The sequence below is a fragment of the Solanum stenotomum genome, chromosome 12, assembly GCF_019186545.1.
Source record: "Solanum stenotomum isolate F172 chromosome 12, ASM1918654v1, whole genome shotgun sequence".
Lineage (NCBI taxonomy): Eukaryota > Viridiplantae > Streptophyta > Magnoliopsida > Solanales > Solanaceae > Solanum > Solanum stenotomum.
In genome coordinates this window covers 14,977,901-14,993,239 of record NC_064293.1, presented here as the reverse complement: position 1 = coordinate 14,993,239, position 15,339 = coordinate 14,977,901, and the positions used below count along the sequence as shown (strand labels likewise).

Genomic DNA, 15,339 nt, shown 5'->3' with positions numbered 1-15,339 from the left:
TACAACAGTGATCCAATAATTCCTCTATACATGGTTTGATTCACTAATGGATTAGCCTTATCTGCTCCCATTTTTGAGTTTGTACACCATGAGGGTATCAATAGGTTTGAAGTCCACCATGTGAAACTTCTTCAGAAACTCCTTTGTGTACTTCTCTTGACAAATTGAGGTACCACTTGGTGTTTGCTTGATCTGCAGTCCCAAGAGAAAATTCAGCTCGCCCATCAAGCTCATCTCGAATTCATTCCCCATTAGAGTAGCAAATTCATCACACAAATGTTCAGAGGTGGCTCCAAAAATAATGTCATCCACATACACTTGGATGATTAGCAGTTTTTGTTCCCTCTTCATAAGAAACAAGGTGTTATCTATCTTTCCCCTTTTAAAACTATTCTTCAGTAGGAATTTGGACTGCCTTTCATACCAAGCTCTAGGGGCTTATTTCAATCCATATAAGGCCTTGTTCAGTTTGAACACGTGATTTGGTAAGTCAGCATTCTCAAATCCAGGTGGCTGTTTCACATACATCTCTTCCTCAGGTCTCCATTTAAAAAGGCACTTTTGACGTCCATTTGAAAGAGCTTGAATCCCATGAAGGCTGCAAAAGCTATAAGAATTCTGATGGCCTCCATCCGAGCAACCGAGGCAAATGTTTCATCATAGTCGATTCCTTCCTCTTGATTGTACCCTTGAACAACCAGTCTAGATTTGTTTCTTGTTATGACACCTCCTTCATCAAGCTTGTTTCTGGAAACCAACCTGGTCCCTATGATAGTTCTGTCAGCAGGTCTGGGGACCAGGTACCACACATTGCTTCGCTCAAACTGATGTAGCTCATCTTGCAGTGAATTGACCTAGTTAACATCTTTCAAGGCTTCTTTCACATTCTTAGGCTCAATAGATGAGATGAACGCTGAGAATGCAACCAGATTTCTTGATTTGGACCTGGTTTGCTTCCAGAGTTTAATGGGGAAATGAGATTCTCAAAGGGGTAAGATGAACTGTGCTTCTAGATACCACAGGTTGGGGCTGATTCGTCTGTTCTTCTTCTTCTTCTTCTTCTTCTTCTTCTTCAGAGTCATCATTCTCAGGAGAGTGATTTTCTTCTTGACTTGCATCATGAGACGGACCAGGTCCCTTAGTAGGCTGGACATCTTCATTCATCTTCTCAGATGGACCAGGATCAGTGCTATTGGAATCTTGATTTCCTTCAGCTTCAGGCATGTTAGCTTCATTGTTCTGGATTTTGAATAGCTCGTTAAGATCATCATCGTCCTTCATCTATAAGCTCTTCAAATCACCACTATCATCGAAGACCACACGAACACTTTTCTCAATACACAGTGTTCTTTTGTTGAAAACCCTGTAAGCTTTGCTTGAGATGAGTACCCAACAAACACACCTTCATCACTTCTGGGATTAAACTTTTCCAGATCATCCTTGCCATTGTTCAACACAAAACATTTTCAACCAAAGGTCCTTAGATAACTGAGCTTGGGCTTCTTGTTGTTCAGTAGTTCATATGGTGTTTTATTCAGAAGAGACCTGATCAAGCACCTGTTAGTCACATAACACGCAATGTTGATTGCTTCAGCCCAGAAGTTTTGAGGCAGATTTGACTCGATAGGCATGGTTCTGGCAATATCAACCAAAGTTTTGTTCTTTCTTTCCACCACACCGTTTTGCTGAGGAGTTCTGTGTGCTGAGAAGTTATGATTGATACCATTTTCTGCACAGAAAACATCAAGCTTAACATTTTCGAATTTCGTTCCATGGTCAGACCTGATCCCTGCAATCAAGCAATTTAGCTTGGTTTGGATCATTTTGAAGAAGATCATCAGCATGTCAGGTGTCTCTGACTTTGACTTGAGAAGCATAGTCCACGTGAATCTTGAGTAGTCATCCATTATCACCAGAATATACTTCTTTCCATTTCGACTTTGGATTTTCACTGGCCCACATAGATCCATGTGCATCAGTTCAAGAACTCTTTAAAAGCTTACTTGCTTCTTTGATTTGAATGAGGATCTGGTCTGCTTCCCTTTGACACATGCATCACACACTAGCTGAATTTCAATTTTGGCAAGCCACGGACCAGGTCCCTAGAAACCAGTTTGTTCAGTAAATACGAGCTCACATGACCTAGTCTCCTATGCCATAAGTCTGCATTTGCACTTTGAGCACTTAGGCTTGTCTGATCGTCTCCATGAACTGTTTCCACTGCTGCCACATACATGTTTTTCTGCCTTCTGGCCGTTAAGATCACTTTCCTGGTAGACAAACTAGTGACGATGCAATTTTCTGATGTGAAATTGACTTCGTTTCCCTTATCACATATCTGAGAAACACTAAGAAGACTGTACTTTAACCCACTCACATAATACACATTTTCAATAGAGCTTTCAAGAGATTTTTCAACCCTGCCAACTCCAAGGATATACCTTCTTTTTCCATCGCCAAAAGAGACAACTCCGCCTTGAAGTGCTTTGAGTGAAAGAAAGTTTTTGGTGTTTCTAGTCATGTGCTTCGAGCATTCACTGTCCATGAACCAGCACTGATTTCTGCTTCCTTCACTCACCTGCAACAGAGATCATTTGTTAGACTTGGGAACCCACTTTAATATTAGTTCCCAAAAGGGTGATATGGGCGTAATAAGAATGTTTCTTGCCCAATGAGACAAATTGGTTTTCTTCTTGTTCCAGGACTTAGACATAGCAACAGGTCCCCCTTTTTGAACCTTTTTTTGTCTAGAATAGACTGAAATTTTTTCTTGCAAGGCCTTCTAGCCAGGGCAATCCCATTTCAAATGGCCCTTGCGACCACAGTGAAGACACAGTAAATTGTCAGAAACAGATACATATTTACTATGAGGATTGTAGGAGGATTAATGTTCAAACTACCTAATCCCTTTCTGTTGTAGTTGCTTTGACTGGTGATGTTAGAAAGCAGTTTGGTGGAACTAGTCCATTTTAAAAAAGTTTGAAGTTCTTCTTTAAGACGGACCAGGTCCCTCTCCATTTGATCATTTCTTTCCAAGGCTAGAGCAAGTTTGGTCTCAGCAGTATTCAGATTTGCTTCTAGCTCTGCTTGCAAACTAGTGGCCTTCCCTTTTCTTTTCCCAAAATTCTCAATCATTATGCTCAGTTGATTTTTAAGTTCTAGATTTTCAACTTTTAGAACTGTCAAATGTTCCTCAATGAGCGATATGTGAATAGTTGTTACTGTCTTTTCTTCACTAAGAATATCTAGACTAATGTTCATACAGTCCTTTTCAGTGGTTAACTCTATTACAGACTCAATCAAAACATTTGCTAGATTCCTCAACCTTCTAACACAATAAGAGTTCAAGTTTTGTTTAATGTCGAGGAGAGTTACCTTATCTTCATAGTCCTCGTCATTTGATTTTTCCATGAGGGCGAACAACCCATCAAACACGTTAGCATCATCTTGAACTGCCAGCATTGATGCGTCATCATAGTATTCTGACTCTCCTGACTCACTTGAGGAGTCCCCTAAAGCAGCAAGAGTTTTCTTCACAACATAGTCAGTTGCAACTTTTCTTGCATTCTTGTCAGGTACCAGGTCCCTCCTCTTATCTTTTTCACCTCTAGGTCTTTGATACTCTTTGTTTTCTGCTTTAAGCATTGGGCAATCTCTTATGAAGTGACCTGCCTTTCCACACTTGTGACAAATGTCACTAGCAGATGCAGTCCTACGAGGATTCCCTTCTTTTCTAAACCTTCCATACTTTCTCACAATTTTCTGAAATATCTTGGTCAGATAGGCCATGTCACCCTCTTCACTTAAAGTTTCACCTGGTGTGATTTTGAGAACTAAGGACTTATCTTTCTTGGCTTCCTTCTTTGAGATGTCCTGATTTCTGTTCATTTCATAGGTCTTGAGGTTTCCAATGAGAGCATCCATTGCCAAAACCTTCAAATCCTTGGCTTCAGTAATAGCATCTACTTTGCTTGCCCAGGACTTAGGAAGAATTCGAAGAACCTTCCTAACTTGCTTACTAGTGCTGATAGGCTCACTCAGACTTCGTAGCTCATTGGTTTTGGAAGAGAGTTTAGTATGCATTTCATGAATGGTCTCTCCTTCCTTCATGGTGAAGTTTTCATATTGAGTGGTCAGCATGTCCACCTTTGATTCTTTCACCTGCTCTGTTCCCTCATGAGCAGTCCTTAAACAGTCCCAGATTTCCTTTGCAGACTCACACGTAGAGATGCGATTGTACTCTTCAACACCAATACCACATACTAGCAACTTTTTAGCTTTGTAGCTTTTCTCGATCTTCTTTCTGTCTGCCTCGTTGTACTGTTTCCGAGTCTTTGGAACAATTTTGGTTATTTCGCCATTCTTCACTTCAGTGGTAGGGATGAAGGGTCCATCCAACACTATGTCCCATAGCTCACTGTCATCAGCCATTAAGTAGTCGTGCATCCTTGTTTTCCACCAGCTATAGAACTGGCCATTGAAGCGGGGTGGTCGTGTTGATGATTGTTCTTGTTTTAGGTTCAATGGAGCAACCATTCTTATGCAGGAACTTCTCTCTTGGGGTTAACCAGCTAAAGAGCACCCGCTCTGATACCAATTGATAGAATATGTGCGTCCACTATCAGTCAACGGACTAGGTCCCTTGGCTCAAACAAATTTAAGAACGAAGAGTAAAAAATAACAAGAACACAACACAAGCAATTTACGTGGAAACCTCCTTGCTCAAGGGAGTAAAACCACGACCTGTCGCACAGGATTTTCAACTGTTTTCACTAATCTTCCTTAAGCAAAAGTGAACAACAGTTACAACCAATGTGAGAAAAAGTTATTAATCTCACGACCAAGTAATAACTCTATTACTTGAAGAGCCTAAGCAGATGTTACTCTATCCACTAAGTTATCACCACTAGACAGCTTAGGATTTGACTAAGCATCACACAAGTTGCCCACTAAACCCCCACGCTCTGAATGACTTAGACTTTTACTAAGCAACACACAAGGCTGCCCACTAAATCAGTTGGACTCAACTAATTTAGACTTTTTCACCAAATGAACTATCTGAATCCTTTATAGATATTGGAACAAATTTACAGTTTAAGTATAGAAGAAATAATCCTAAGACCACTAACCTTGCAGCTCTATCAGGTTCAAGTTTGTCTTGAGAATGATTCTTCTCTTAAGTAATAGCCTTTGCAAGATTTCTTAAGAGTTTTCAAGTTACAAAAACTAAGGTTATGACTATTGGTCATAATCTTTAATAGGAATAGTCACAACCTTCGAGGCAATGCCATTGGCTGAGGTTTCTGCCACTTCTGCCACGGTTAGAGACTGTGCACCAATCAATTGTACTTTTTCCTGCCTGACAGTTGTGTGTATATTTGCGCCCGGGATCAGATCGAGATCAGGTCCCTTTACAAGGTCCCGGAGTTTGTCAAATCATCAAAACTATAATTAACAGGACTCCACCGAAAAATAACCTTTAAGGTTTTCAGATTCTGCAAGGAACCTACAAATATGTTTTTGTAGTCGTCTTCCAGCACATCCATGTCTTCACACCAGTAATTTATGAAAAAGCAATCCTAAGGATACAGAAGAACCACAAAACAGGATATAATTAATCAAAAGCTTAACCCTATACAAAAAGGAACATACACATGAAGAAAAAGAATAAAATGAGTGAAAACGAAACAAAAGTATATCACGAAGCATTAAATCAGTTGAAATAAACATGAATACGTACCACTATAGGAAGAATTGTCAAATTCTCTAGACAAAGAGTCTGACGATGCCAAGGGAGGTGTATTTGTTCAACAAAGAATTTATCGTCAATCGTTTGCACTCCAACAACGGTAATGAAACGCCTTCTTTTTGCAACATGAACATGGAAATCATCTATACAAAATATAGAAGTGGATTCATTTAAGTATCAGAACAACAATTTATACACTTCTCTAGTTTTACTCTCGTGCAATTTAGTGTATGATTTACTATATAGTATGGTATGTATTTAACTGTTGTGTAAAATCTCTTATTTTAATTCTATATTCTTTTACATACTTCGTGAGTTACTTCATGTCCTAAAAGTGAGAAATTGTAACAATCACTAAAATGGTTTTAGTTATTTTATGGTTGCATAAAAAGACATGGTGAGTAAACTGACCTCGATATGCAAGGATGAGATGATTAGCTCATTAGCACAAGCTACTCTTGTCAAGTGATATTTCACTGTTTTGTCAATTACATCATCTAATCTACGGTAGTCAGATGAGTGGTAAGTAAGATCAACGTGGATTAAAGACGAGAGGTCCCCAAGCCTAATTCCCACACCATAGAAATACCCTGAAATCTTTAAATGTTGGACATATGGAGCAACAATTTCAAAGTAACACTCACCTCCCATATCGTCGGGAGGATGGATGTGATCAATCAATTCTAGTCTCGTACATTTTTGGGAAGTTAAATGCAAATGATGAAAACCACAAAACTCACACAGCTTAAAGATTCTAGCTGATGATGTTTGTTCAATGTATTCCTCACTGAGAAGCATAGATGATAGTCCAAATAAAAGCCAAAGAAATCATAGGAATGCCATACTTCTAGGTCAAAATCGTCCAACGGACTAATCCAGCCTCTGTTTGCTGAGGTGAATATTGGGCTTTTGGGGATTGGTGTTGCTCTGCCATCACACTGCTTCTTTTTTTCCTTTCAAAGTTTATTGCAAGACATGTATAATAGTCTCATAGGTGCATCGTCTTTAATTGTTGAATAGTAAGTAACATTTATGGATGTGATTGTTCGTTTAACAAAGCAGCCACCTCACTTCCCAAAGCATATCAAAAAGGAAACCTGATTACTCCATCCCTTCGTGTTATACACTCCCTCTAGCCCAATTATTATTAATTAAATTTGTCAACACTAATTTTCACTCTTGTCATTTTATTTAGACTACAATAATAAATAAATAAGAAAATATATATTTACTTGTACAATATCATTGACTAATGAGTAAGATCTGAACAAAAAGTCTTAATGATACCACAAATATATATATAAAGAACAAAAACAATAACATTAAATTAGTTTCAAGGAAAAAAAAAGAGAATTGTAATTTTGCCTTGGAGCAATATAAAGACATATTGCGCCAATTTTAAATACGTCGGTATCTCATTTTTTGGTGTTCTAAATTATTTAAGCGATTTTATTAATAACTTTCTTTATATAATACTATTTGCGCTTATAAATTTATTTAACTATTTAAATTTAGGTATCATGTAATTTCTCTTACTTGTAATTTAACTTTTTCACAATTATTATTTTAAATATGAGCATATAAATTAGTGCAATTAATAAAATTAATAGCCTAATTTTTTTATAAATCAACACAAAACTTTCATATGAAAAGTATAGAAAGTGTAATTCTAAATTCAAAAAAGGAAGTAGAAGTTTTATTCAATTCACACATCTACTAATTAATTAACGGATTCGATTAATTCATATTTTATAAAAAATTGCATTAAAATAATAAATATACGAGTGAGATAAAATATCAATTTTATATAGAAACAAAATAAATTTTGTAATCCCAACACTGCATAAATATGAAGAAGTTAAAAACGAATACTAATGATCTCATAAACCAATATGTGGATGAGTTCATATTTTTAGTAAAGAATATGAAAAGTTAGGATGATAAATGATAATAATTGTGACTTTTATTCTTATAAACTAATAAATAAAAGGAAAAATAGGGAAAAAGAGTTGAAAAAATGTTTCTTTTTTCGCTAGTGCAATATTTTCTTATTTCTAACTTTAATCATGGTTCATTATTAAATGTAATAAATATAAATGAATATTGAAAATTCTTTTTGGAGAGTTACAACTTCTCTTTTTAAAAAAATTATTTAGTGAGTACTTATCTTATTCTTTAATTGACTGATTACGTAAATATTTTTTAGATTTTTGAAAACTAAGATATAAAGAGAAATCTCATAATTAAAAGAGTTAAAGGGATGGGTTTTTTTTCAAGCTATTTGAAAAGATATTTCATTAGACTACTCTAGTTTAATAAATTTTCATTCTTTTCGGAGAAAATGAAAGATTTAAATGATAAATATTTATGTCTTTAAATTTACAATAAATGATAGAAATAAGTAGAGTAGTAAAGTTTGAGATATTTAAATTCTTACAATAAATAATAAAAATTAATGAAGGGAGTAGTAATTTACACCTTTTTAAATGTAATAATAAATAGAAATATAGTGAAAATCACAACAATAACAACAACAAAAATGAGAAAAATAAATAAATAGGATCATTGGCCAAAGAGAGGTGTCAAATAACTTTTTAATATCTTTATTTATATTATATATAGATAGATAGATATAGATTTTTCATTCTTTATGGAGAAATGGAAGGTTGGAGTGATAAATATTTAGGTCTTTAAATTTACAACAAAGAATAAGAATAAGTGGAGTAATAAATTTTGAGACATTTAAGTTTTTACAATAAATAATATAAATAAATGAAGAGAGTAGTAATTGACACTTTTTTAAATAATAATAATAATAATAATAATAAATTAAAATATAGTAAAATTTATCCAAAAAATGAGAAAAAAATAAATAAGATCTTTGGTAAAGAGAGGTGTCATATCACCTGTCTATGGTTAGGAAATAGGAAAAATAGTAATTTATAAATAGTGATAATTGAGGAACTAATTCTTATATTTTTTTATTTTTTCTTAATTAATTCTTACATGCATTAGTTACATAGAAATAGGGAGAAACCAAAAAAGAGGAGGAAACAAAAAAGATAAGTTAAATATTGCACTAAAATGTGAGAGTAAATAAAAAATTCTTAAATTTAAAGAGATGTATTCTAATATAAAGTTAAAAGAGGTGTTGTTTCATTCAAGTTTTACATAAACATAAATTTATGACCTTATATATTGTCTTCTTTTTTTTTGAAAATGAAAGTATTCATTAAATATTTTTAGTTTCTTTAGTTTTTCTTAAGAATTACACAAATGCTCTAGTTTGTTGTCAATTGTTTTTTAATTCATTGCTTGGATAACATTTTTTTAATAAATTGTCAAATTTTCGCTCTTTAAAATACTTCTAATCGTAATGTCAAATTTAGGAATGCACTTCAGCATGCAAATAAGCAGTAACTTCAAGTATATAATGTTCATTTTAGGATGCTGCAAAAAGTTATCATAAGAAAAATTCACAAGAACTAATTATAATTTTGCCTAATGAATTATGTATGTACAATTATAGTCATATACAAAAAATTCTTTATCAAGTTCTCTTTCTCAGTCTTCTGATTTGCCTTACTTATCATTTTATTCTCTTCTCATTACGTTTTTAAAATACAACTTTTTTTTAAAAAAAAGAATCTAAGGAACTACAACTAAAAGAATTTTGAAGTATATTTTAAGTTTTTCAATAAAGTACATAAATGGAAAATAGAGAAGAGGAAAGAAAAACTAAAGAGATAAAATTACTATAACGATAATTTTATTGTAAGACTCTACATCATCTTCTTCTGAAAATTCACAATTTTCTCTACTTTTGTATCTTCCTCGGCTTTCTTCTTCATCCCTATAAGCACAAATTAAGAATATACTTATATGAAATAGTTAGTTACTCCATGAATTTATTCAATTTAGTTTCAAAGATGAGTTAAATTGACTCAAAATAAATAAATAATATCACACAAATGATAGTAAAAACGTATAATTTAAAAACTTAATAGAAGCATTCTTACTCATAGATTTTGTATGACTTTGTTGAAAACAACCATATGATGTGATGATCAACATTTTCTTTCACACTAATGTATGATATAGTGATGGAGAAGTGAAAGAATAACTTTGAATGGCAATTTTCTTGATACAAAATATGAATTTATATAGACAAAGAGGAGGAATACCATAAGACATAAACTTATAGATTAAATTTTGGGGGTTATGAATATTAAAAATAAAAGAGTTATGAATATTATTAAGTGTATAAGTTGAAGATGTGTGAGTTATTAGAAGTTATGTATTATTTTATTAAAGATATTAAATATATATTATAGTGATAGGTGAAAAGTTGAGTAATTGAATGTAAAACTATTTAAGATATTAAAAATAAAATAAATAAATAATGAAGAAAAAATGGTCAAAAAAAGGAGAAAGTAGATAAATATGAGTGGAGGCCATTGAGAGGTGTCACATCACTTTCTCTATATTTTTCCTATAGGTGTGTTTGGTATAACGGGAAAATAGTTAAGACTATGGGTGTGTTTGGTAGGAAGGTATAGCTGCCAGAAAGAATGACTTTAGAAGAACTTGGTTGGGCTTTTCCTTTGTTGTAAATAAGAATAAGTAAAGCCCAAGCCCAAGGATTGGTAGTGGAATGTGCGGGTTCGCAATCGCCCCCGCCCCCCCTTTGATACTTAGGTTCGGTTGGCCTTTCACTTGCCCAGGCCAGTACACATTTCTTCTAGACGCTAGCATGTTTCCAATTTTCTCATGTTTGGTTAACTTAAATGTTTTCCAAATCAACTTATTTTTCCCCAATTTAAGAAAACTGACTCCCTTTCAAAAATAAAAAAATAAAACATTTTTTCAAAACTCTCTCTTAACCTCAAATTACAATTGTTTTTCTTACCTCACCCCATACCCCGACCCTCCTCATTCAACAACAAAAAAAAAAATTAAAAGAAATATTTTTGAAAAAAATCAATTTATTTACCCCTACCCCGAACCAGCTCCTCCCCCACCAAAAAAAAAAATTAGTAACAATTGATTTTTTTTTTGAATAAATAGTTCAAATTTTAAAATTTTCGGTTTTCTTACCCCGCTAAACCCCCGACTACCCCTACCACCACAAAAATAATTTTTTAAAGATTTAAAAAAATTAAATATTTATTTTCTTTAACCCACACCTACCGAACCCCTAACAACCCCCTCCCCACCCTCATTTTTTTAAAGTTTGTTTTTTAAAAATATTTTCAATCTAAAATTTTATTTTTTATCCCACCCCATACCCTAAACCCACCCTACCACCCCACCCCCCCAAAAAAAAGGAATAAAAAAATTCGAAGTTTGTTTTTGAAAAAAGGCAAAATGGTCTGATGGACCCTTGTACTTGTATGAATTTGTATTCTGAACCCTTTTAATTGATCCTTACTCAACTGAACCCTTAAACTCAACTAAAATGAGATTTTTAAACCCATTCAACCATGTGTGTAACTCATTCTCTCTTACATAAATGACATGTCATATCCACATCAGCTATAATAATGCCATCTAATAATTATTTCATTAATATTTTTAAATTATTAACCAAAAATGTTATTCCATAAAAGAAAAAAATATTAAATTTTTTATTTACAAAAATAAAATAAAATAGTTATTTCTCTCACCTTCCCTCCACCTCCCTCAACCCACAACCACCATTAACACCATCTCAATTCTCCTTAATTTTCTTCTTCTTCAGGGTCATTATTGTCTATAGTCGTGACCAGACTCTTCATGTTCTTAAAACTCATAATTCGATTTTTTCTCAAAGTTTCCAAAATTCGTAATTCTTAATTGTGTTTTTTTAATCAACGTTTACATCTACCATTTGAACCACCATAAATTCCTTTTCTCCATTAACGTCAATAAATGACCATCAAAATATCTTAATAGATCACAATATTTGTACACAATTTTACATAACACAGTTCATCTAATTTCACAAGACATTCAACAATCACTTTTCATCCTTAAAGACTATTGAATCTTTGTCACCTTATGGATTCTAAATAACCCAGAAAAATGAAAAGAAACAGGTTTACCATAACAACGGATTTTCATTTCTCTATGAAGAAAGAAAATATGAAAAAAAAGAAATTGGAGAGGGCTGGGAAGAGGAGAAAAAAAAAATAGAAATGGGGGTTGGATGGGGAAGAAGGTAANTTTATACACAATTTTACATAACACAGTTCACCTAATTTCACAAGACATTCAACAATCACTTTTCATCCTTCAAGACTATTGAATCTTTGTCACCTTATGGATTCTAAATAACCCAGAAAAATGAAAAGAAACAGATTTACCATAACAACGGATTTTCATTTCTCTATGAAGAAAGAAAATATGAAAAAAAAAAGAAAGAGAAAAAAGAAATTGGAGAGGGCTGGGAAGAGGAGAAAAAAAAACAGAAATGGGGGTTGGATGGGGAAGAAGGTAATGGTGATTAGAGAGAGAAAAAGAAATGGGGTGGGCTGGGAGAGAAAGAAGAAAGAAGTGAAAAACAAATATTTTTTATTTACTTTTATCTTTGTTTTTTTTAAAACATTATTTTTAGTCAAAATTTTGAGTTCACGCTCCTTCCATGCGTGAAATCACGTATTGGTGTCAACTTAATAATTAAATTGCCACATAAGTTTGACCAATGGTCAGAAGGGCTTAAAATATTGAGTTTTATTGAGTTTAAGGGTTCAATTGACAAATAGTCAAGTAGAAGGATCCAGAATACAAACTCATACAAATACAAGGGTTAATCAGACCATTTCACCAAAACAAATTAATTTTAAAAAAATTATGTTTTACCCCACCCTACCCCGACCCCACCCCCAACCATCCCCCCCTCAAAAAAAATAAATTAAAAGTTTGTTTTGAATAATAATTTCAAATTTTCAATTTTTTTTACCTCACCCTACCCCTATCCCATACCAGCCCCCCTCCTCCACACAAAAATAAATAAATTATTTTTAAAAAAATAAATTAAATCCAGTTTGAAAGTTAGGTCCCGAGTCGGGTGTGGTTGAATCCTGGTTCGAAAGTTGGGGTGGGTCCAAATCCTGAATTAAAAGTCGAATCTTGGATCTCACATTGATTGTTGGTTGTTGAGGTCGGGTCCTAATTTGGAAGTCGGGTCTCGATTCGATTGTCGAAGTCGAAATCCGAATTGATTGATCATGTTCAAGTTCGGTTGTCAGGGTCAGGTCCTGGATCGGATATCCGGTCCCACTTCAAATGTCGGGTCTCGGGTCGAAAGTCAGGGTCAGGTCCTAGTTTAGATCTGAGGGTCAGATTTTGGATCGATCGTCAGGGTTGTGTCCTAGTTTGCGTGTTGGGATCATGTCCTAGAGTGATTATCGAAGTTAGTTTCCGGGTCAGAAGTTATTTTTCTAAAAAATATTTTGTACTTTCTGGTAAAACATAAAATATATTTTCTTTAAAATGTTTTTCATTCACAAATCAAACACTAAAAAATATTTTCCAAAAAATATTTGTATTTTCTAATCACAACCAAACATGAGAAAATAAGTAAAAAATCTACTTGTTTTCTAGGAAAACATTTTCCATCATACCAAACACACCCTAGGTTAGGTTCTTACCCGAATACAAAACAAGCACAACACCTCTCAAATCACAAAAAATTGAAACTCATAGCTCCCAAAATAGATATATGAACTTTGAAATTGGATTGGGGAATTGAACACTACCCAAGTATTAAATATATACTATTCACCCTTTGCAATCGCGACCAAATGAACTAGATATGACCCACTGCAACTGTGAACACTATGCACATATCTTGCTGGCCCTGAAACCTTTCTACGTGATCGCGACCTGAACCACTATGATCGCGATGCATTGACCCAGTTAGTCTTCACAAACGCGGCCGAGGCATCACTAATGCAAATAAGGAAATGCCTTGAACCAGAAAACAACAAAAATTAATAGTCTTAATATCATCCAAATCTCCAATAAACCCCTCGAAACTCATCTAGTACCTCCCAGATACAAACCTAATATGCAGATCAATCATAAAATACTTTTGGAATATGCTGGAATCCTCAAAACACCGATATGAGGTCATTCTAACCAAATAATGATCGTGGTCAAACCTAATCTTTCAAAATGCTCAAAATCCAACAGAGGTCCAAATCATTCTTGAGATCCACGGAAATCACCCAACTAAGTCATAAGTCACTCAAAGTCAACCTCGTTAATCCAAAATGTTGACTTTGGTCAAATTTCTAAAAATGAAAATCTTTCATGAAACACATGTGATAACCTTAGAAATTGTTCACCCATTCCCACAAATGATAAAAGGAATAAATGAAGCTATGAGATGGTTCAAAAAGGGAAAAATAAGACGGAAACACAAAACGACCTTGAGAGTCGTAACTAAGATTTACTCAAGATGATAATCAAAGTTTCAGACAGTTAAGATGAAAGGGAAGACTAGTCATTACTTGTATGAAAATGCATTAAAGTTATGAAGCAGATTTACCTTGATAGTATAGTTATCCATTTCAAAGTGTACAAGCATATTTGTAGCAATAAACTTTCAAAGTGTACAAATTCTTATACTCATTTCTCAAATTTGCATTAAAAGGTAGAAATATTACAAATAGTAGTGATTCATGACTAGCAAAATTAGGAGACACATCATTTCCATTTCCAGAATTGATAGTGCTGCAGTAGCAAAATTAGGAGACAGAGCATTTCCATTTCCAGAATTGATAGTGCTGCAGTATTCTAAGGAGTCATTCACCTATTTGTATTCTTCAGTTTCCTCACTGGTAAACAACTCACAACTACACAATTAAGTTCATGTACGAATTATATTTATATAAAAAGCAGTGTTCATTCACTTTTTCGTAATCCAATTTTTAACTTGGGGGCTTCCCACTTATCACATAGTACTAGTTTTTCGGCACGTGTGTTGTATGTGTATATCGAGTCATGTAATACACATGTATAAGAATATGAAAAATATGAAACTTTGAAATAATAAAGGAGTCCTATCAATTTATGTGAATGATCACTATAATTCACATTGTATGTATTGCGCTTCTGCTGATTTATCGGAGACAGGTTATTGACTCATTTTGCACAAATGTAGACTTTTATTAACTTTGAAGGAACACCAACTTTCTATTCTCATTTCAAGGTTAAAAGTTGTTATACTCATTGCTCAATTTTGCATTAGAAGGTAGAAATACTCCAAATGTTTGAACTTTGAATCATACAAGTTCATTAATCAATTCCAACTTTTTGTAAAAGCTTTTCCCCTTTTCTCAAGATATATATTATTAAGAGAAAGGAAAGTATATTTTATCCTTGCAGATCCATGTCTTTGAGTTAAAAAACAGTAGTGCAAGACATAGCAGGACAGGACTACAAAGTACAAACTGAAAAATAGGATTTGACCGAAGAACTACAAAGTGAACACAAGTTTTACTTCATACTAGTCATCAATGTCAAATGTCAAAGAAATATATCATCTAAAGGAAATGGAATTGTCAGATTGATACACGGGCAGTTATGGGTATGATATTGGTGAA

The 15,339-nt window shown here is 33.8% G+C and overlaps 1 protein-coding gene across 1 annotated transcript; it reads right to left on the bottom strand.

Annotated features, from left to right (window-relative positions):
• Window positions 1-2,062: 2,062 nt before the first annotated feature.
• On the bottom strand, window positions 2,063-4,536 carry LOC125847148 (uncharacterized). The gene is made up of 2 exons (XM_049526834.1): window positions 3,004-4,536; window positions 2,063-2,578 (listed from the first exon to the last, which is right to left on the bottom strand). Exons 1-2 carry the CDS (start codon window positions 4,534-4,536, stop codon window positions 2,063-2,065), a joined length of 2,049 nt encoding a protein of 682 aa, XP_049382791.1.
• Window positions 4,537-15,339: the final 10,803 nt, after the last annotated feature.